This window comes from Scomber japonicus, chromosome 6 (assembly GCF_027409825.1).
Source record: "Scomber japonicus isolate fScoJap1 chromosome 6, fScoJap1.pri, whole genome shotgun sequence".
Classification (NCBI taxonomy): domain Eukaryota; kingdom Metazoa; phylum Chordata; class Actinopteri; order Scombriformes; family Scombridae; genus Scomber; species Scomber japonicus.
The window spans coordinates 18,646,290-18,670,254 of NC_070583.1; the positions used below are offsets into that span (position 1 = coordinate 18,646,290).

Genomic DNA, 23,965 nt, shown 5'->3' on the forward strand with positions numbered 1-23,965 from the left:
ACAGCTGAATTTAGATTTTGGTGCTTAATGGGTACATTTACAGTACCTTGACAGTTGAAAAGATTCATCAGAAAATTTGAAAAGTAATCAAAAAGTAATAACATGTAATAAGTTACATTACTTTGATTAAGTAATTGAAATAGTTACATTACTATATTACATTTTAAATAGGGTAACTAGTAATCTGTAACCTATTACATTTCAAAAGTAACCTTCCTAACCCTGCTAATCACAAGAGGCAGCAGCAAGCAGTTTGAACTTTTCTTACATGAAGTGAAGCACAATGTAATCAAACGCCTGTTAGTTCTGGAGTGAACCACAGCAGGGTGGGGGTGATTTGTCTCAGTTCTTTATTTTCAGTGCACTTTCTATTCTCTGAAATAGTGTGTACAGAAAACTCCCTACTAACAGACAACATACCATTTTCTTTATTTTACACCATCCTCTTACAGTTTTCATCACATCCAATGTACATTTTTTGGCTTTCAATGGAGTGCATGAAATGTTTGAGATATTATAATTCAGTGTCACTCATAACCAAAGCCTCTCAACTAGAGTTCCAAGAGGATTATGGGAATTATGATGTTCAATGATTCTTCTTAGATCACTGAAATTAGATTAGAGAATATTGGAAAAAGTAATATCCTTGAGCTGTTCAATCAAATATATTAACTTTGCGATCACCACTGCCTTACACTGTAAATCTTCATACACTCAACTTCACAATGAACATGCAAGGTCAGTCATAGAAATACACTATGAATATCATAGTAATCCCCCTTTACACAGTAGTTGCTCAAAACATGAGCTAATTATAAACACCCAAATCCACAGCGCACTGATATGTTAATGTCCACCTCTGACCCTGCTTTATGGTCAGAGGACAGTATGTAAAGCAGGGCTGTTATCAGGCTGTATATATATGGCAGTACTATGTTGGTACTATGTTGTCCCCCACACTCATCGACCAACAGAGAGTACCACGATATAGTAAAGAACAAATGTGATTATTTGGAAACAGATTGGGTGGGAACAGGAAAAGACAGCAGTTGCCTGTTGATCTCTCTCAGCTGAGCATCTAGAGTCTCTGTGGTTAGTGCTAGCTCTGCTAGTTCAGTCCGTAGGCCATTAATGGTCTCATTCAGCTCGTCCTCTTTACGGCGAGAGTTAGTAGCCTGCCTGCTGTACTCCAGCACCATGCATCCGCCGCCGATGAGGAAAATGATCGCCTCCCCCAGCAACTCTGCGCCCAGCTCTGCAGCCGCGTCCTCGTTCAGTGGCTTAATGGTGGAGCCCCGAAAACCCATGATTCTCATCTTTGTTCTCATCTCAATCCAGTGATACACTGTGAGGACAAAGAGCATACAGCACACAAGCACATGTTAGGTTCTCCATATGCACTGATGCATCAGAAGTGAACAGTCCTAAATACATGGAATAATGCATGTATGGTCAGAGGTGTGTATATTTTGAATATGAATTCATTGTAAACTTCAATTTAAGACTGCCAAGACAACTTTGTAATGAGCATATAGTATGATAAACTTCTCAAGCACAGTTTGTTTTCCTCTTAAATATATCAGGGAATATTTTGCAGTCTGCACCTGATGCCAAGCCCTAAACAGCCCCGGGCCAGCTGTGAAGCACAATTGGTTTCAGCTAGATCTTGACACATTGAAATACTACAATAAGTGTCAATAATCACATGTCCATGTTACTGTCCTTTTATTTCATGCTGTCACTGAGGCATGGCAAGATTTTCTCCATAACGTAATGTGTTATTTTTTCTTACTCTTTGTTTTGTTGTTCTGTATTTAACTTTGTGTGAATTCTGTATTTTATCACTAGACCTTTTTCTATGTGGAGTCATTTGAGACAGGTTTTCTTTTAGAGCACCTCAGTTTAAAAAGAAAATGGTATTACACTCAGTTACTTGAATTAGACTGAAATCCTCCAAAACTAGTACTACATGTCAACTTCATAGCCTCTTTCTGAGGTAATAGCCATTTTAAACAAGGACAGCAAGTCTATAAGATTGCCACCTTATCTTCACCTCCATATCTCACTCAAATTCATATCATGTGTATAGTGTATATTTGTCTGTCCTTCGCGGTGTGTTTATTTTTACCTCTACATATATATTATGTTAGTTTATTTACACTCAGATTTATATTTATATCATTGGCATTTATACTTCTTTTTTTTATTCTGCTACTTTGGCACACACATAGTTCTTATTATGCCAATATGGAAACACTACCACTGCACAGAAATGTAGATTACTGTCCTTTTTTTTTGTTAAAGTTTATTGCTTTTTCTAGAAGACATCCAGGCCACACAGACACGTTTTACTTGCTGCTTGGCAAATAAATCTGATTATGAGAAGATGAAACAATAGGCCACAATCTCTGGCTAAATATTTATACATCTATTGTCACATTTTGGACAGGATTAGGGGTTAAAAAAGACATTCAGGTTGCTAATCTAAAACAGGCTTAATACAACCTGTTCAATGACAGACACAGCCCGCCCTCTACGACCTTGCCTTGGCTGTTATTGGTCAACCGGATACACCGATGGCTATGATTGGCTAAGCGGTTTTGACAACTACAATCCCATTGGCTGTTAAAACCGTCCTAGCTTGATGTGTATCACCCGGGTGTCCGACCATGAAATGTAGCGGTCATTGAAAGCCGTTAGCTCGGTTACTCACGCTGAGCCGGCGGCAGACAGACGTATGTCTTAAAGAACTCGCTTCTCCGGGCCCCGGCTTTGATCCGGTTCGCTACGGGCTTGCTCATCTGCCTCACTCCGAGGTAGAGGAGCTTGGCGATAGGGAAGGCACCGACAACCATCTTGGCGGAAACAACTTCAACACACTGAGGGGCGGAGCACGTCGACCTTACGTGATGACGTTAGAAGAATACGTAAAGTCAATAACCTGACGCAATGGGGGTTTTGTTTTTCCTAGGATGGCAAAGTCATGAACTGCCATACTATACAGTACATTTTATTCTACTGGAAGCCAATCAAAGGCAAAGCCAGGCGGATTATGATTTCGCCGTCCTGTGAAAAAAAAGCCCAACCTGAACCGTGAAATTTAACAATAATAGAATCGATCTTTATTGTAATTGCAAGTATACAATGAAACTCCGTTTGAGCAGTCCTATTGCAGCATAAAAAAATAAAATAAGATATACAATATATACACATAACACACACACGAGCCAAAACACATCTCACCCATACACATTGATACCCATACCCATAAAACTTAACATATTCCCAGTGGTATTTATTGACATTTCATACAATAAAGTTTATTGTTAAACTGTAATATATCAATATCCATTACATATCTTTGTCACAAGTGTTTGATAACCACATTTGAGGGATCATTGCAAAAAAAAAAGTGTGTTTATGTATATATTCTGTACATATAACATTATCCAGAGGTGGAAAGAGTACTGAAATATTTGACTCAAGTAAAAGTACCACTACTTTGATGAAATTTTACTTGAGTACAAGTAAAAGTACTGGTCTAAAAATATACTCAAGTAAAAGTAAAAAGTAGCTTGTTAAAAAAATACTTTGAGTAAAAGTTACTTAGTTACTTTTATAACTGGGGGGGGGGGGCTGTAGGACAAAGTGATGGCTCATAAATCTCTAACTAGTTGTTTTAATTAAAGATAAAGGTATACATTTACAAATTCAGTTCAATGACAAAATATGTCACAAGTGTTTGATAACCACATTTGAGGGATCATTGCAAAAAAAAAAGTGTGTTTATGTATATATTCTGTACATATAACATTATCCAGAGGTGGAAAGAGTACTGAAATATTTGACTCAAGTAAAAGTACCACTACTTTGATGAAATTTTACTTGAGTACAAGTAAAAGTACTGGTCTAAAAATATACTCAAGTGAAAGTAAAAAGTAGCTTGTTAAAAAAATACTTTGAGTAAAAGTTACTTAGTTACTTTTATAACTGGGGGGGGGGCTGTAGGACAAAGTGATGGCTCATAAATCTCTAACTAGTTGTTTTAATTAAAGATAAAGGTATACATTTACAAATTCAGTTCAATGACAAAATATGTCGACACACAACATTTAAAACATTTATGGAGATATGGGTCATTTTAGTGAAGACCATCCCATAAAACATTTTCAAATAATACAACCATTACATGGTTTTTTTGCTCCTTAATATCAGTATCGGTGTCGGTCCCTAAAATCCAGTGTCAGTCAGGCCCTACTCTTGAGTATCTGATTGATTCCAATATTCTGTATAATGTATGTTTTTTTTCACAAATATAAATTTCCCGAATCTAATTTTTCTCCTAGAACTAAAGTATCTGCTTAAATCACACAGTTTATTAAACAATATCTTCATTTTATGTTCTTCATATGTATTTGTTATTCAAATCTGATTTCCATGTGATGCAACTGTATACTTGAATGTTTGTATAGCCTATTACCTATTTGTAAAACCTCACCCACCCACGTGCCCAAATACGCAGTACTTACTTTTCCACTCGCATATTGCCCCACTCGGCTTCTGATTGGCTCTTACTCAGATATTCGTCCCTCATGCCTGAATCTAACCAATCAAACCAACGAAGGCAACTAGTATTAGCCAATCAGAGGCAGAGTAGGGTGGGTCTTCGCTGAATACGGGTGGGGAAAAGAAACAGTGCAAATTTTTAGGTTTTCTTAAGTCTCTATCCGCATTAAAGTAATGTCAATTTACACAGTCCATTGGAAGTGGTCCATTTCTTTTCACAATCAGTGATGTGGTGATGGACCTTAATTTTGCATCATCTTCTTTGGCATCTTTTGAGAACATTACCCTTAAAGAAAAACAGACACATAATTTATAGGGCTTAAACTGCCATATAACACAGAATAAATTCATTAAACAGCGTTGCCTTAGATACCAACTGTCATTAGAGTTGCACAGTAGCCTGTGTAGTACCAAAGGCATACTTTACAAGATACACTATGCAGTTATGTGCGTTACAATATATAGGACAGTTGCCATAATTAAATAAATAGGCGTAGGCTAAAACACATTAATAGCCTTTGAACATGCTCTGCCATCCTTATCCTACTATATCATTCATCATCAGCATAAAAAGTGCTCATAACTCTCAATCATTTACAGGCTGTGTATCTGCCACCAAATCTGCCCTACCTGTACAGAAAACGCAAATTAAAAGTTGCAAACTCAAACTATGATTCACCTGGGCCAGCTGTGGAAGTAACACCTGGCTCGGGTTACGGCGGTGTAGAGAGTCAGAGGGGCTGGACTCTGTGCCAAATAACTCAACTCAGCACGCAGATAGGACTGTAAATGTCTGGAGACACCGCAAGAGACACACAGACTCAGTAACACACACGACTTGAGGAAGACAAGGAACTGGAACAGGACGGGGAACTTTCCTCTCGAAGTTTTAGGAACACAAAAAAAGAGGCTCTCATTTTTCTGAGGTAAGGAAGATTTAATGCACCCATACCGTGCGCACCTCTCTGCGTAAGAACCGTGTGAGGTGAAGATTCACGATGAATAACACTTTTACTGTGTTGTACTATTAGTGTGTCGTTGATTTTGTCGTTTTAGTCGCTTCGTAGCTCAATTCATAGTAGTGAAAACGCCCTTTTCTCCTTTCTGGATAGTTCTTTCCAAGATTTTCTACTTCATTGTGAGGGGCAATGAATGTAAGGAGGAGCTTATTGTTCTCAGACTAATGAAAATCAGATGTTTGCCTACTATTTTTGTCTTGTGTCTATAACCACAAGAAGTGCAACAGTTATAGTGGCTGGACATTGACAGACGAAATTGCAGCAATGTAACAGCTTTCACCAATCACTTGAAACTGGCAGTCATACAATATGCAGCTATTTACTGCATGGAAACCACTTTAATCAGGAGTGACTACCCACAGGAGCCTATAGGGATTTTGAAATTAAAATAGTGGTTTAAAAGTGATCTTAGTGTGATATTAGGATGCTCATCATAATATTGTGACCTGTAGAAGCAGAGTTTGGTTTAATTTGATTAGGATCCACATTAGCTGCAGCCTTGCTGAAGCTATTCTTCCTGGGCCCAACCATAAGCATACAAGAACATAACGAATACAAAATATAACAATATAACATAATAAAGTAAAAAAGAAAAAAGAAGAAGGTAGAGTGTGTATATATAATCACTATATAGGCCAATATATATATATATACGAATATATATATATATATATATATATATATATATACTATATATACGAATATGTATATATATATATATATATATATATATACTATACTATACTATACTATATTATAGTCCTATATATACATATATAGTGATTTTAAGTGTGTCTGTGATCCTTTAATTGCTGGAGTTCCTTATATTCTGCTTCTTGTGACATTATAGGACAGACATGTATCAGTTATTTGATTCATGTAGGCCACTGTATTAGTAGGATAGATCAATGAGCCTAATCTGTAAGTAAACCAAGTCTTCCTGTAGAGTAGGATTTAATTGGCATTTAACCAATTTAGGAGTTCTGCTGTGGGTGTAGTTACCACATCAAAACCAGCTGGGTGGCATTGTATGATGCACTTGCTGTAACCTGTTGCCCTAATAGTTTTTTACTTTCTCATAAGCTCAATTCCATGCAAGAAGCTCTTGTCTCTTCATTTTATGCATCCTGTTTTGCACCTTGAACACACAGAGTAGTTTGAACATGTAACTTCCCAAAAATGTCTGTTATGTTGTGTCGCGCTGAGAGATTCCTGAATCACATGTGGTGGAGGACAGTGTGGCCCCAGAAGCAAGGAATGTACCCTTGATGTCTGCAGAGAATGGTTGTTTCCCTCAACAACTGCATTGTTAAAGATTGTTTTCTTTGGCAGTGACAGTTTCTTTAATGAATAGAGTCGACCATATGAGTGTGTGTGAGTGTGTGTGTGTGTGTGTGTGTGTGTGTGTGTGTGTGTGTGTGTGTGTGTGTGTGTAGTTAGAAAGGTTAAGCATTTCAGTGACTAACCAGAGAAGAGGTGAGGGTGTAAGCATTGTTTTCATATATACTGGGTGGAGTTTTATTGCTAGGATTTATATTTGTTGCAACGTGGAAGTAGAAGTCATGATTAATGTATGAGCCATAGATCAGATGTCAGTGTGGATCTCATCACTCATTTGAGTCAGCTGTAACTGAACAGCTCATTTTGCTGGGGAAAAAAGTAAAAAGTAAATACAGTGTTCTGCATGGTGGCAGTTTCCTCATCATTTTATAACCTGTAACACCTGAGGCAATCTTTGGATTAACCTTTTTTGGTAACCCATATGAATGATTTCCCTACTTGAATGACGTGACACACATTCTTAATGTTTTACACAACGGCTACACAGCACCTCCAACCTGTAATTGCGCAATTAGCCTCAGTATTAACTCACCGCATTGCACGCCAGTGTGTAAACACTACATTGGATATTACCATGGACTCCTGACATGAAAATACGTCAAAGGGACTTTAAACCTGACAGATATGCCAGATATTTCAAATGTGTCACCACAGCTGCATAAAATCACATCTGGGATCAGTAGGAGGTTTTTTCACACCTGTGTGACCTATTTTAGTTTGAGTTGTCTGCATGGTGACATCCTGCCAGACTTATTTGACAGCCTGCACTCCATGAAAAAGAATAGTAAAGTGTTCAGTTGTGTCAGAAGAATATTTTTTTTACCATAAGTTTCAGCATTAAGTTCCCGGCGAGGGAGGAAATGAATGGATGCCTGGATTGAAAATAAGGAGTACAATAGAAACTAGAGAATCAGTTAGATGTGTAATCGGGTTTGTTTGTGAAGGACATGAAAGGGTTGGGAAAGAGGGAGGGACTGCTAGTAGTCATGGTCAGACACACCCTGGCATTCTGCAAAGCTAATGATTATTGTCTTTAATCCTTCGGTCTCCCTTCTGCTGCTCCCAGGATCTATTTACTTTTCTGAGTGTCCACTAACAAAGTTTTAAAGTTCCTCTGGAATGCAGAGGTAGATTTTTTAAGCACTCCTTCCTGTTTCTATCTGGTGTTCTCCTGACACTACCGCATGAGAGAGCTAGTTGTTGCATGTTTAAAATGGTTGAATTGGCTGACACTGTTGTCTAAGTGCTGAAAAGGAACTGGAAAGAAAATGAATACGTTTTCCAAAACTCTTTTAAGAAAGCAACAAAAGTGCAGCAGCAGGTCAGCAAGCCTGGAATAGAAGATGGCACTGCTGCAGTGGTCACAGCTGACAGCCCGTTTTAACTTCTCAGATTTTTAATATTTTCCTGTCAGTATTTAAAGATGGGAGGCCACCCTCCTCTGTACTTGTATATTTGTGTGTTTGTGCTGAAGTACTACAGTTTCCTCCTTTAACTTTCCTTTTAACAAGTCTGCCCTAGGCTGTTTACCTCAGTCTGTTTGCACAGTAATAAAATATGCTGATAAGAAACACAAATGAAGACAAGATGCAAATGTCCAAAACATGCTGTCAAGATCAAAAGAGATCATAGAAAGTCTATTATTGCGAAACCACCAGACAACAACAAATGATGCGAATCCAGAAATGTGGAAATGACAACAAAACACAACATGGTGGAACATGATCCATCATGAAGCATAACATCCGTAAGGAAATAAGGCAATAGCTTTGGTTCAGTGTATTAATCTGTGGATTTACCTTTCAAAATGGCTAAGATGTTGACAATAACACTGATGAAGATAGTTTTTAGTTATGTGCTGTAACACCCTTTTTCTTAGCAAGTAACACCTTGTTATAAGTTATCATGTAATGAGTAAAGACAAAAAAGATGAACTTCCTTACCAGATACAAACATAATTAAGATAAGATGATCCTATATTGGTCCCACGATGGGGACATGTACAGTATAGCATTACAGCAGCAAGTGGAAAGCAAAAATAGAAGAACATCACTAATAAAGGATAGAACATTAAATAAGTACACAACCAATAAAAACAACTGGAAATAAAAAACAACAGTAACAGTATGCACATGAGTAATATTGGGAGTAATAATTACTCATTAACTCTAAGATGAAATGGAAATGATAGTTTTGTTGTTGATAGTTCCAAGTAACACAAACAATAACCGACGCAGTAAAAGTTGTCACAGTTCCAGTGAAGCGAAAACACAGGAAGGCCATACTGTGCTGAAGAGTTTACCAGGGAGGGAAGAGGTGGGGTGAATGAATTACTGAGCAGGAAGCCAAGAGTTCAGTGAGCGAGAGAGTGACCTGACCCCTGTGAGTCAGTGAGAGTGTCATTTCTTTTTGTGTGAGCTGCTCTTGACAGAGATAAGTGTCCCAGACTGTGTAAATGCCTCACTGGGTGGAGTGGTGAGGAATGTGAGCATGCAACCTGGCCTGACTGAAACACAAAGAGCCCCTGCAGTGGTTCAGCAGAGCACACTGTGTGAAGAACACCTATTATCTGACAGCACCAAACACTTCACATTGATCGTCTTATGTAACATGTTGTCCCCTTGCAACTGTCTGAGGTTAAACTGGTTTCGGGGAGCCGTATTGGGGAGTAACAAGTTAGATGTAACAGCATTACGTTATTTAATTATAAAATAAATGTAACTGTAATCCGTTAAGTGTACAGTTATTACACTTAAAATGTTGAAGTCAGGCCTTTACAATTTTGCTTAGGAGGGTTTTTTCCTTCATTTTTAATATTTAACATGTGACTGAATACATATATTGCTGTTTTTATTTCTTTTAATTCCATATTTTTTAATATAGTGTAAATCATGATATGGGCTTATTTGGAGCACACATGATCTTAAATGGTGTCACAGTACTAATTAAGCCCATGCCAGACTTTTTTGATTTTTTTCATAAAATATCTTTATTTTATATTCTACAATCTAAATGAATTAATGAATACATGTTCAACTGAAAGATAAATCTTGCTTTATAAGAAATTATCACCCTTATCCATTATGTCAGCATTCATGAAAAACAGCTGAACTTAGATTTTAGTGCCTAATGGGTACACTTACACTAACAGCTGAAAACATTCCTTAGGAAATTAGAAAAGTAATCAAATGTAATAAGTTACATTAATTATTACATTTTAAGTAGGGTAACTAGTAAGCATTTCCAAAGTAACCTTGCCAACCCTGTCGGGACATTGACAGTGACTAAGAAAGGTATGTTTTATCAGTTGGTGTTTACGGCCTGCATAGTTTTATAGACTCAGCAAGGTTTTCATGTACAGACACAGAAAGAAACAAATGAAAAATGTCACTGCGCCTTCTCTCTTCATGCCTGAACTAAATCCAAAAGGCTTCAAGGAATTGTTCAGCTTTTTCAGAAATGTAATCTAATAAGTAAGATCATTATCAATTTAATCTGAGCTCCTCATGTGCTAATACAAATCTTGTTTTTCTGTTGCTCTCGCTCTCTCTATATGCAACTAAAGAAGACCGATTTGACATTATTGGATGGTGTATTTTTTCACCTCCAACAAGCGAAAGGTTGTAGATAAGAGCTTTGTCTAGGCATGTAATGCACTGAACACAACATACTGATGATATATTACAGTTTTTAGAGTAGCTGTGGTTTGTTTTTGAAGTGGGTAACGTACCATAATAGCTCTCAGAAATGTTGCGCGGTCAAAAAGCAGGCCAGGCAGTTGAATCATCAGTGACAGTGGATCCTGTGTTTTCCGTGGGCTGAGAGACTGACCTCACTCTCTGTTGGTTTCTGTATGACTTCACGTCCATGACCATTGTTAGCTAAACTAGGACTTGACTGTAAATGACGCATAGCTGGCTCAAAACATTAGGATAAACATATGATTTCATTGTGATTTGAGATATTTCAGTCGCCCCAACATGCACATGTGTATTATTAGTCATAAACTCAATATTAAGGCTTTACAGTAGTTTAACGAAAAAGATGCACTAATAATGTATATACTGTATAGTTCATGAAGTAGTTTGCTTTTCTTTTTTTTCTTTTAATGTCTTTTGTAAGGAATAATCACAAATTAATCCAAAATATATTTTAAAGTTGCCAGACTGATTGCCCCTTAATTGAAGATCACAATTCATCTACCCAATTCACAAAATCTGATATGTTATATTAATGAGAAGAAAATAAACTCTAAGTGTTCAATTCTAAACAGTTATTCTCCATGTAGATATTTTAAGTAGTTGTTAAACATGCAGGAATTCTTTGGTATTCATTTATTTATTTTCCACCCAGTAATTGACCAGTTGACACATTCAGTTGTCTGGAGTATTATGTGTAATCTAACATCCACTAGACAAGCCATGTGCTCCACCTATGTGTCTGTCTGACCGAAACTGGCTGTCAGACAGACCAGGCATGTTAAGCTGCAACACCTGGTATTATAAATGCTGTGGTTGAGTCAGCAAGAGCAGTCTGAACAGACAAACGTAACCTGCTTTTCTAAAGGGGCCTCAAAGGGGTGTGATGTAATTTAGTGGTGGGATCAGTTGCAGAATTTGTATCAAGCTTACCTGCAAGTTTTTTTTGGGGGGGCGGGTTGTTTGCAGTATGAGTCTCTCTTGTTTAGACATGAAGGGTGTTCTTGCTGGCTCTCTCTCAGAGCAAACCCTGAGGCTAGAGAGCAGGGCCTGTTTGTACGAATGTTAGAGCTGTCACTGTTAATTGATGGTGTTAGACTCTTTTCGTAATGCCTGTGCTGTGTTTCTTTTTTTTCTTTCTTTCTTTCTTTTTTCAGGAGCCAAACGCTGCTAACCCACAGCCATGAGTTCTCAGACAGGCTTTGGCAGCAGCATGCTGTGTGAGTTTTTCCACAAATCCTTAATGTGCCTCTGTGGCTTTGTTTGTCTTTGTGCACTTGGGAGTAATAGTCTGTGCTAATTGTCTGTGCTGACTTTTGTTATTTATATTCAGTCCAGAGCATAAATGATGACCTGAATGCATCACTGGCTACAGCAGATGAGTTGTCCAAAGAGTTCAACTCCTTGCTAAACCAGGTCTCGTCTGACAACAATAACACCAACTTTGCACCTGCTCAGGTATAGGCTACACACACACACACACACACACACACACACACACACACACACACACACACAGGCACTACCTCAAGTTTAGCTCTTTTTTCAAAGCATTATGAAACAATTATTTTCTATTTATAATAGTGTTTGAATGTGTGTAAAAATGTGAGCATGTCCCTATTTACTGAGATAAAGTCCCTTACCCTATCCGTGCCAGCCTCTAGCATGTTACTGCAATTCAATGGGTTTTCCATTAGAAGATGTGTTTTAGTATTATTTTATTAAAAGATTTAAAAAAAAAATATTGGGCTTTTCTGTCCATGTTTGAATATACATGGGTTTGTTAAAATGTACATTTTGTATTTTTGTTGGTTTTATGTCATTTGAAATGACATTGCACCATTGTTTACCAAAAGTAAGACTGAATGCTCCTGAAAATGTCAAATGGTATAACCACAAAAGAATGATAAATATTAAAGATTTTATCCACCTACAGTGTATTTAAGTGGACTAATACAAATAATAACTTAATTTTAAAATATTAAAATTGACATGATTTCCCAGATTAAATGTAATATTTTTAATTGTATTCCATTACCTTTATTTAATATAAAAAAGGTTATAATGTAAGATCATGCCAAACAAGTTGATATGATGTTTTATTGAGAATTTAGTGTTTTTAAGTTTAATTATGGTTACACCACTTATACATTTTTGCCATAATCCTCTAATATATTCTCTCAAAATGGATTAAAAGCAGATAATGCTGTGCCCACAAAAGAAGAATGTTCACAAGTTATTGATATGTTTATTTTTTTAAATTTTAACCCCTTTAAATTTGACTAAACCACATGGACACAAAAAAACGTCATTGGCCCATATATCAAAACATCATTTTGTGTAGTATTTAGTCGTATCCCATGAGTTGAGACCATGGGCTTGCTGTCAAAGGCCAATGCTGACAAAAATAACACATTGTGCAAACTTTGTGTTATCATTACAGTACAGTAGTAATCATTCATTATTCATCTATAATAATTCCCCCACAGACGATCTACAGAGAGAAGCCTCAGTCCACTGGGCTGTCCAGCACCTCCAGCATCAGTACGAGGGAGTCAAGTGTCAGCAGTAATGGCAGCTCCAGCTCTTACCCTTTCCCCCAAAGCTCAATAACTACCCATCCTTTGGACTCCATGATATCCAGCAGCAAAAATGTTCCACCCCCTCCTGTCTTCACCAGCCCGCACTCATCCCCCAAGATCCAAAGGGGTTCACGCTCAACAGTTCCTCGATCTGGATCTGAAAGCTCGTATGGCCAGCAAAGCCCCAAACAGTCACCCCTTAGCCAACGGCGAACTTCCAGCCCTCATTACAACAGGAGCCCGCGAGGTTCAATAACTTACATAGATAGAATCCCTTCTCCGAGTCCCACAGCTGTTTCCTTTGACCCGTCACCTCGGTCTACCTTGCCCCACTCTTCCTCCAACCTGCTGAGCCCTTACGACAGCAACCAGATGGGCCGCAGGTCACCTCGGCCAGACAGATCGCCGTCTCCTTTGTCTTTTAATCATGCAGTGTCCAACACGCTTCCCCGAAATTTTGGTGGTTTCAGACAACCCGGTAAGTGAGCTGTTGTTATCTAGCAACAAGATAGGAAAGTTTTGGGGCAAGTAAATGCAGCAGAAATAATTGAATTATCATGGGATTCAATTGACTGTAATTTTGAGTTAACATCATGGGCGAGGCATGAATCCACCTGAAAGATTGTCGTACTTTATAATGGAAACACAAGAAACCACAAGATGCAATGAAGGACTTTGTGCTGTAATATTTTTAATATGATCAGCTTTATTATTGTACTGCTCACTGCTCAAACAACTTTCAGTGTGATGTAATTTTTCTAATTCAATGACTCTGTGTAATGCCTTCTAATCTGGTAACAAATAAGATTGGTATACATGTGCCAAGAGAGTGTCAATCACAGTCCACAGATAATTAGTCTGTTATGTTAATGAATCATAAACTGTTGGTTTTCATTAGAAGTAGGTGTAGCGGTCGGGAAATTGACACTTGATTAAATTGAGCTCTGACAAAAAAAACAAAACAACAAACAGGCTTCATAAAATTATAATAATCCTACTAATTTGTAACAAAAGAAGTTCATTACCCTCACTTTCTAAACATTTAAACTAAAGGAGCTATGAAAACACATTGTAATCTCTCTCTTTCTCTCTTTCTCACACTCTCTCTCAGATGAGGTTGTGCAACGACAAAAGAGTCCTGGAAAGTGGAATGAGACAGATCTGGACGTCTCCTACGAGAGGAAGCCTCACCACAGCTATGACAGTAAGCTGATTTCTACCATATTTACTTTTACGTGAAATTGTAGCGTTACAACAAACAACTTAGGTGCTCTTGTCCTTTCTCCTCCTACTTCACACTTTCCTGTTGCAGAGACTGAATGGCTGCGGCCGTCTGTGCCAAACAGCAACTGGAGAGAATCTAACCTTGATGGCCCTCCTCCGTCCCCAAGCCCCAAAAAGGTGCCTAGTGTTGACATAGAGTTTCACTGCCAGTATGAGATTTGTGTGAATGGCTTTTTTGGGGCCCAAAAGATGTTTTTCTTTGACACAGTCGATCCACTTTCACAGCGCTCTATCTGTTAAGCCATTCCTTGAATTCCATTTTCTTGAGAGGCCACAGATATTCATCAAAGGGGAGCCATCTGGTACTGTTCACAGATAACAACAGAGTGAAGTGGTTAACAGTGTGGGCGTGATATACGAGTCAATATATTTAGAGATGACACACCTTGCAGTGAGGAATAGTCAACACCATATTTAGGCTTGTTAAGATGCAATGGTTAATGTGTCAGGAAGTCTAGTATTTAGCCTCCTTTTGGCTAACCCTAACCCTAACCTGACCATTTGGTGCTTAGTGGGTACCGTACAGTGGGTTTATTAGAGCATTTTGCTGCAGGTAGTTGACAAGTGGTTGCCTAATGGTTGATGAAAGAGGTGAGATTGAGACATACAATAAGTCAAAACAATTAGCTAAAACAGGCTTAACAGTACCTTAATGCTGAGTTAGGTGAAAAATGATCAGTGATTTAAGCACAATGGCAGATCCTTTCACATTACACAATCTTATGAATAAATGAATTGGGATTAGTAATAATTTACTCCTCTATCTCTCCTCTTCCAGGATCCTCGCTCTCAATCTCTCCAGTATTCCCATGCTTCACTCCCCCGTAACTCACGTATATCAGTTCCTCCAGATGTTTCATCCGCTTACCACCCTCAGCCTATCCTTTCCCGTATTTCTATTCCTCCTACATCCAGTCAGTCCCGTCAACGTAAGCCCATCCCTCTTTCTGTTATCATGCGTCTCCAAAACCCCCACTGGGGCGCGATGTCAGCACACCACCCCATAATGCTGGGGCCAGAAGGTGACATGGTGCCATACCCACCTGGTATGCCCATCCCCAAGGAGTACTTCCACCAACCTAGATTCCCGCCTCAGCAACCCCCACCTGAGCTGAGACAGCCAGCAGTATACCCTGACGGTAAAACATATTTGACATTAGCACACATCCCCTAAGAATCAATGTTCACAACATCTTTGTTCAGCCAGTTTTGCCTCATAACCGTGTGTGTGTGTGTGTGTGTGTGTGTGTGTGTGTGCATTCATCTTGGCAGTGCTCAACCCAGGGGATATTGAGGCAGAGTTAGAACGGCTGGACTTTGTTCATCACATGCCTGTGATTTCGGAGAATCCCAGCACGCATGGCAGTGCAGTGGCTGAGCGTGGCATGCAGCCAGCTCCACGGCCCCTCAGCCCCACCAGGCTGCAGCCAGTGGTGGCACCTGAGGCCCAGAGCCAGGAGATCCCAAACCTGGAGGAGGTGCTCCGCATGAGAGCAGAAATCCCCCGGGCCCTGAAAAGACGGGGCTCTGTGGACCAGTCACGTCCCCTGAAGAAGGCATCCCATTACCAGCCTAACCAGTACAAAAATCTCATCAACAAGCTTTTTCACAGGAAGGACCACCGCCAGAAGGGGGAGCAAGGTAGCGATACAAGCAGCTCTTCAGAGGGAGAGGACACCCCTGCACATCCTCCTTCTGTACTTCCTCAGACATCCACGATGGTTCCCCATGACTACAGGGTAAGAAATGGGTTTTCAGTAACTGATGATGTAAAAATGTCTGGATAAAGTAGAAATGTCTTATGCTGTAAAAAATAAATAAATCCTCTAAATTGGTTGAAAATGTAAAGTTAATACAATATGTGGCTGTATAACCCAAAATTATCATAGTATCATGTTAAGAATGTACTATGTCAAACTGCATATGAAATATAAATCTTGATATATAATTATTATGCTTCCATTGGACTGCAAAGGGACATTTATCTGTGACTTCATCAGCTGGCAACCATTATCAATAATAGCAGTCTATGTTACATTATGTTTTAAAGCTTACATACTGTTCAGGGCCAAATTTGACCAATTTTTACATTTAAGAGCTTCTTTTAGCTGGACTTCTTCTAATGTGACCTAGAGTATCCAAAAATTGATCTTTTGTGCAATGGGTACATATTTTACCTACAAATTTGACCTTTGTTTATTAAGGAACTTCAAAAATCAGCATTCAAACAGGTCATATTGTATAAAATGTTCTCCTGGACCATAAAATAGAGATTGTGAATGTTTTTTCTCCACAATATTAATCAAACAGAAGGATTAATCAAACATTTATTAATGACAGATGGGGGAATTTATGAATGTGAATTGGTGTAGGGACTAATTATGAGTCAGAAAATGAACAGTATGTAAGTGTCAAATCCATGTGTTGAAAAAAAGTTCTTTGCGATCAAGTGTTTTACTTAATGCAAGCTATCATCCTGTTTTCCCCCTCAGAGCTACCACTCCATTCTGCGGCGGTCCAATCGGGATTTTAAAAGTACTGGGAGGCGAGCTCGGCTCAGCCCACTCGTCCTGCTGCTGGATGGAGCGTTGGTCGGAGAACTTGAGACGGTGCAGAGGGCCGTTCAGGAGGTGCGTATATACACCCTTACACATACATATGCCTTATCTACTGTCACTGACACTAGAGCTACTACTACTGTACTACTACAACTACAAATACACTGTTCTTACTGCAACCCCCAGTTAAAGTAATCATACCTACAATCCTAAACCCACTCAACCAAAATTAAAAACAAATGTTAATATTGCTTGATAAAAATAAAGCTTTGATTCATTAAGGGGAGCAAAATCACAAAGCACGTAGACAACAACAGTAAAACTGTTTCAAAGAATTCCAAAATTTAAAGACTACAAACAATATTTATATAATACAATAAAGCCACAAGCAACAACGAGCAGGGTTTAGGCATCAAAAAGTTTTGTGTTTAAAGGAGTCACACCAACAACATACTTTTAGCATTTAGCATTTCAATAACTGCCCACTCAAAGTTTGCCTTCATTGGGTGTGAATGAAATTTGGTGTGTATATTCAAGAGATAGCAAGGAATGTATTTAGTGAGTTTAATCAGGATTGCTCAAAGCTGTCTTGAGCCATTAGCAAATATGTGTTAGGCCACACCCACTTGCACCACTTGCAGTTCAGATTAGACACAATAGTGGCCCACAGAGCATGCACAGCAATTTTGGTGAAATTCTGTCCACTGTGCTTTCAGATACACATCTATGGTGCCCCCTATGTGCCAGGCTCAAAATGTTCTAGACCTATTCCCAAATACTGTCTAACATTTTATACAAATATTTATGACGATTGGAAAAATGGTTAATGAGTTATGGACAATATTTTCTCAGCTACACCCTTTGAGAAGGTATTTTGGTTGATGGTGGCCATGTTTTTTTTAACCAGTGTATCTCAGTCTCTCAAAGGTGTATACTGAAATAGGTGTCAATTGATCAAAAATCCAAAAAGTAGACACATTATAATTTTTAACACTATGCAAATTAGCAACAAATGAAATAAGAAAATATATATATATCTATATCATGGCGGACTTTTGTGGTCCAATGTAGAGCACATTGAGGTGGACTTGTGTGTGAAATTTCAAGTCAATCAGACTTACAGTGTGAGGGGCATTGCTTTTCCAAAAAAAAAAAAACTTTTGGGCATTAATTACAGCACCACTATCTGGCCGATTTAGTTTATAATTACTGGGAAGCACATGCACATACTGAGCGAAGTTTGTTGGGTTTAGCTCTTTTCAGCCCATGGCAATTTAAGCTGCAGTAAAAGACAAGAACTACTATTAATAATAATAATAATAATAATAATAATAATGAATTGGCACAAACACTAACTGAACAGAATAATATTAGTTTACACATTAAGCACCAATGCGCTACAAATGTCTATATTGCATTTGTCATTATTGTTACCTTATTTGCTATATTTACCATCAATATTAAATTTTCAAACTAAAGTTCTTTTTAGCTTTCATGAGCTGCCTCCATAAATACATTTCATAAAGTTAAAAACTTGTTCAAACCAGTCTGAGCAACCCCAGTAAAGTGAAGTGCCATAGTCGATGCTCCAGTTGTGGAAAATGACTTTTAAGAGCTGTTGACAAATATGTTATAGAGTATCAATCAAAAGTTTGGCACACTTTATCATTGAAGTGAATGGGAAGGTGTGTCTGGTACTGTATATAAAATTTATTTGTCACAGGGAAGGGTTACCGAGCATGTATTCACTTGTTTAACACTTCTCTCTTCATATCTTCTTTATACAGAAACTGATTTTACCTGAAAGTAGCTCCGTAAAACAGCTTCTATTTGTATTTTATCAGAAAGGTTAAGCTGAAGGTGAAGGCTGATAAAGTGGATAAAGTTAACTTACAACAGACATTGTCCAAAAACAGTTCTCAAGTATAGGTATAGTATAGGAATGACGTTAAATACAGTTTAGCTGATGAATCCTCTTTTTCTGTACGTGTTGTTTAGATGAACGACCCCAGCCAGCCCAATGATGAAGGCATCACCGCCCTTCACAATGCCATCTGCGGAGGTCATTACAATGTGGTGGATTTCCTGGTCCGCATTGGAGCCAATGTTAGTGCACCAGATAGCCACGGATGGTAAATATTTACTTATCCTTTTCTGCCTACTGAATATCCTCTCTCTTATTGACTTTGGCCTTCTATCGCAGGTTTTGTGTGCCACAATGTACATAAAGAGTAAAAGGTGGCGTGTTATTATCTCGTGGCACTGCGGATTTCATCATATGTTCTGGATATTTTCAGAATGACAAAGTTGTACCTCGAATATTTCATCACTGGTGATTTTTTTTTTTTTGACTTGCAGGACTCCACTTCATTGTGCAGCCTCTTGTAATGACCGTGCTTTGTGTGAGTTTCTGGTGAGAAATGGAGCTGCTGTCATGGCCGTGACAGAGAGTGACAATGCCACTGCCTCTCAGAAGTGTGATCCTTATGCTGTCGGTTTTGAGGAGTGTGAGAACTTCCTGAGAGGTGAGGCAACTACACACACACACACACACACATACACACACCCTTTGATCCTGTACTCTTCATGAATGTATAAGAACTGGTTACAGAGTCGTGGGTGGGGCCCCTATTCATCGCTTTTAAAGTTATTCAGTCATGCGTTAAGTCATTAAGACCGCTGCACCCAGGGAGCATTTTCACTTTGCTAACTTTAAGTTTAGCCCTCTGGCTAACGTGAATGAGGGTACAATTGTTACGTCACACAGCTCTTTTAGACTTTTGAAATGTGATCAGACCAAATAGATCAAATTCTGATAGTGAAACGATTCATTTTGCAGGGTTGTGATGCTCAGCCGCTAATTTACAGACGTCTCTTTGACAATGTCTGTGGGGAAAAGTGTTTTCGGGTTTAATAGCATCATGTAACATGATAATTATACAGTTTAGCTACGATGTCAAATTGGTTTCAAAGCCTTTTGAAGCGCTGTTCTTATAGCCACTTCTCTTTATACATCCATGATAGTCTTACGTCAGTGCTGTAAGTTGCTACATTTACTGTTTGCTCTGATCTTTGCACTTTTAATCACTGGTTAGATGTGACAGGTTTAAGCTTAGTCTCACATCATAAAACCATGAATGCTCATCACAAAATGTGAAACTATCACACTGTGTATTAGAAATTTACATTTATGTCCCGCAGTATACATTCTTACTTAGATAGGTGTCTTCAAGGGAGAGGATTTAGAAATACAAGAGTTTTTTATACATTGTCCAGAGTTAATGCCACTGTCAGTCTCTATATCATTTGTTAATTAGTAGGAAAAACTCTGGGAAACATAAGACTTTTATATAAGAAAATACATTAAATGAATAGTTCAAGGAGAAAAAGGTTTTTAAAAAAACAATAATGCAAATTTTTATTTTCACTGTTTTACAACTATGTAACCTGTAATCTTTTAGGCAAGAGATACTAGTCACTCTGATCACTAGTCTAAACGACCACTTTCTGCTAAAATAAGTGTTATTTATATACTGTATACTTATGTCCTGTTTTTTATGATGTCAGGTGTGGAGGAGGCCATGGGCTTGGAGAACAGCGGGGTGCTGTATGCGCTGTGGAACTACCCGGCTCAGGCTGCCGATGAGCTGAGCTTCAAAGAGGGAGACATGGTCACTATTCTGCAGAAACCTGAAGGGTCGGACTGGTGGTGGGCGTCGCTCTGTGGCAGGGAGGGATTTGTTCCAAACAACTACTTTGGGGTAAGATTGCAATTTCCACATTAAATGTTGAAAAAGTCAGTATAGTATTCATAATGCAGGAAAACGATCAATATTAATGTTTGTCTGGTTTTATTTTCAGCTTTTTCCAAAGGTTCGACCAAAGTCTCTCTGCTAAGCAGTGTCTTTAAAGTGAGGTCAAACTGAGGACTGTCTCAAAAACGTCTTTCCAGCGACACACTAACGAAAGGAGTTTGTGGGATTATGAGAAGACTGTTGCTGCAGGGCATGAGAAATGTTTTTGATCACTTCGTAAAGGACAGTTGAAGGGGAAGTCTGACAATAATCTTTTTAGGAGGATGTTACTTGTATTGGCTTTGCTCTAAGTGTTTCATTTTCTAGTGAAGTTGAGCTGTGCTAAATTAGTCTATTTATCAAAGGGTTACAAAAGGGACATATTTTCTGTAGTTTTGTTCAGTTCTGTACCAGTCAGAAGTTCATATTTCTGACTCACTGGCTGGTTAGTTATCACAATGCAAACCGTGGCTGTTGGTGTTCAGTCCACTCGTCAATAGGTCAACTTAGCCGTATGTGGTCGACAAACATGATCCATGACTGCTCCATTTAGATAAAGGCTGCTTCAACTTCAATCTGAGTAAAATCAAGCTGCTGGAAATCTTTGAAGAGAGTTTTCTGTGCTGCTACATCAAAGACGCATCCTCAAACTCTTGAGTAAAAAAAGAAAAAGCGGTCAAGAGTTGAACTTTTGTCTTTTATAGTATGTACATTTTGCTGTTTTCTTGTAAATAGTTTCTTGGATTATTAGTGTTCTTTTTCCTCTTCTATAGCTGGCCTCCACAGTCTCAATAGCTGCTGAAACTATTGTGTGAATCAACTTCCTGTTGGATCCTAATAATAACCACACCTATAGCTTTACTAGCCAAATACTATTTTTAAGTTTGAAGAGTTTTTTCTACCAATACGACTGTAGACTTAACATAGTATTTTTCAATCAGCCACAGCAACAATTCGCCCGTATTTAGTTGGTTTTCACTTGGCTTTAGTCATTATACATCGTGTAGGTATTCTGTTATGCTGCCTGTATACATTAACCTTTTAACCTGTTTTCTGTGACATAGGGCCAGATGCAAGAACATGTTCGTATTTTTCTTCTTAAATCTGTCGTACTTTTTTCGTGAGGTGGAATTTACGAGTGTGCCACGTCGGATTCACCAAATACTCGTATCACCAGGAAACAGTCATAAATGATCTTCGTAAACATGATGAATCCCACCTTTTCTAAATGAACATGCGTTCCAGAGAATAGTAAATTAACATGAATGACGTCCCCAAAATACCATATAAGGTCAGACGTGTGGCAGGTTGTGGAGAAGCTCCATTCATGAAAATGACACTAAAGACTAAGAATAAGAACTTTACGAGCTCTCAGACTAAGGTCCTGCTCTCAGAAATAGATCAGCAGAAACACATATTATTATTTAGTGTTAGTGGTGGAATGAAAGGTCCAGAGAAAGACAAAGAATGAGGAAAAATGACCCGTGCTGTGAACGCTGTCTCACCTGTTGCGCACACCATCACAGAAATAAAAACAAAAATGACTGAACATGAATTATGCCAGGGGATGTCATCAGCCAGGGAGTTAAACTATTACTTCGATAAGCAATATTTCAATTAAATGAATAAAAATAATTAATAATCAGTTTGCATTGTGGAAAAGTAACTGTGGACAAGTTGCTTTGTAGTTTCAACCACTAATATTTATATTGTAAGCTTGCATTATATCATAGTTTCAATTGTCAATTTAAATGACAGATCTACCTAAATCGTTGAACAACCTACTTCTTTATACTAAATAGCCTAATACTTTTGCAAACAGAGTAATGTCATCATAATTATGGATTCAGAAGTGCAATTTAATGAACGGGACATATTAGAAGAATGGGACACTTGCCCATTGCCTACATCCCCTGTAGTTCACATCCATTACTCAGGAGCTTGGCTCCCCCTGGCTCCCCCTTTTTGCGGAGGGGTCTCTAAAATACTGACAATATAATATGCTCAGCCTGAAAGATATCCGTGTGGAGGTGTTATGTGTTCATTTATTGATCATCATATCTTGACATAGATAACTATGTCAGCAAAAAGTTCCCCCAAAAAGACATGATATCGACACTGCCATTAGACAATTAGACAGTAACAGTCATGTTTTATTGCTTTGGAGGACTGCAGGTTGGTTGTGCGTGACAGGTACGACAGGTCTGCACCACTCGTAAATGTTGTTCGTACCTAAGAGAAAATCCAAAATACGAGAAAATTGGTGAATGTGGCAAATCCTCGTAAATCACCCGTATGCATGGTTTAAGAACGAATCTGTGCGTACGAGTGGTTCTTGCATCTGGCCCAATGACGCAGCTATTTTTGTGGATGTGCCAGCATCTTATGTGATAGCTCACTACCATTGGCATGTGAGAAAGACCGTGTGTGTGTGTGTGTATATGTGAATGGGTGAATAAAAGACACAAGTGGATAGCATTTCTATATAAATGCAGTCCATTTACTAGATGCATTTGTTGTCTGTTTATTTTAATGTTTGTTTTTTCAGTGTTGAGTGTAACTCTTTGTTTACTAGGGACTGCTGTACACTTGACCTGTAAACCCCTCCAGATGGGTCAAATGGTGACCAAATGATTTAATATTCAATAAATAGATGAGTCACATGTTTTGGGGGTTTCTGTTATTATTGATGAGTATTTGTGGATTTAAACAAGACTGAAATGTCATTTACTGACCAGCAGATGACACTGTATGATCAAGTATGACCCTAGCACCAATTTGTCAACACCACCAACAAATAAAGTAATATATAGTAAAATGAATTTTATCAAGATGATTTTCTGTACTTAGTTAGTCCTCTATGTTGTGCGCTTTATTAAATCTTCTAACTTTGTCTCTGCCTCTTAGAAGTTATATTTATTCTTATGTTACACCATACACCATTACACCATAGAGCATCAGAGCCACTGCTGTGATTCTTAATTTATCAATTAGCTGCACTATTATGCATAAGTGTAATTACTCAAATAAAATAAAAAACTACGCATGATTAATATTTTTTTAATTAAGTCTGACGCAAGCCTTTTGATCTGAACTATCTTTCCCCCCCTCTGTAGTATTAAG

At 38.3% G+C, this 23,965-nt stretch overlaps 2 protein-coding genes across 2 annotated transcripts; one reads left to right on the top strand and one right to left on the bottom strand.

The window, feature by feature from the left end:
- Positions 1-405: 405 nt before the first annotated feature.
- On the bottom strand, positions 406-2,861 carry opa3 (outer mitochondrial membrane lipid metabolism regulator OPA3). The gene is made up of 2 exons (XM_053320973.1): positions 2,714-2,861; positions 406-1,345 (listed from the first exon to the last, which is right to left on the bottom strand). Exons 1-2 carry the CDS (start codon positions 2,853-2,855, stop codon positions 1,008-1,010), a joined length of 480 nt encoding a protein of 159 aa, XP_053176948.1. The 5' UTR covers positions 2,856-2,861; the 3' UTR covers positions 406-1,007.
- Positions 2,862-5,311: 2,450 nt separating this feature from the next.
- On the top strand, positions 5,312-23,505 carry ppp1r13l (protein phosphatase 1, regulatory subunit 13 like). Its single transcript, XM_053320860.1, has 12 exons — positions 5,312-5,492; positions 11,782-11,844; positions 13,114-13,684; positions 14,318-14,410; positions 14,519-14,607; positions 15,269-15,629; positions 15,763-16,229; positions 16,983-17,120; positions 19,047-19,180; positions 19,407-19,573; positions 20,616-20,809; positions 20,910-23,505. Exons 3-12 carry the CDS (start codon positions 13,258-13,260, stop codon positions 20,943-20,945), a joined length of 2,106 nt encoding a protein of 701 aa, XP_053176835.1. The 5' UTR covers positions 5,312-5,492; positions 11,782-11,844; positions 13,114-13,257; the 3' UTR covers positions 20,946-23,505.
- The last annotated feature ends 460 nt before the right edge of the window (positions 23,506-23,965 follow it).

Coding starts and splice junctions, on each gene's coding strand:
- opa3 (XM_053320973.1), bottom strand. CDS start 2,855: ATGGTTGTCGGTGCCTTCCCTATCGCCAAGCTCCTCTACCTCGGAGTG. Junction 1,346..2,713: donor CTGTCTGCCGCCGGCTCAGC/GTGAGTAACCGA, acceptor TTGTCCTCACAG/TGTATCACTGGATTGAGATG.
- ppp1r13l (XM_053320860.1), top strand. CDS start 13,258: ATGATATCCAGCAGCAAAAATGTTCCACCCCCTCCTGTCTTCACCAGC. Junction 14,411..14,518: donor GCCTCACCACAGCTATGACA/GTAAGCTGATTT, acceptor TTCCTGTTGCAG/AGACTGAATGGCTGCGGCCG. Junction 19,574..20,615: donor GTGTGAGAACTTCCTGAGAG/GTGAGGCAACTA, acceptor TTATGATGTCAG/GTGTGGAGGAGGCCATGGGC.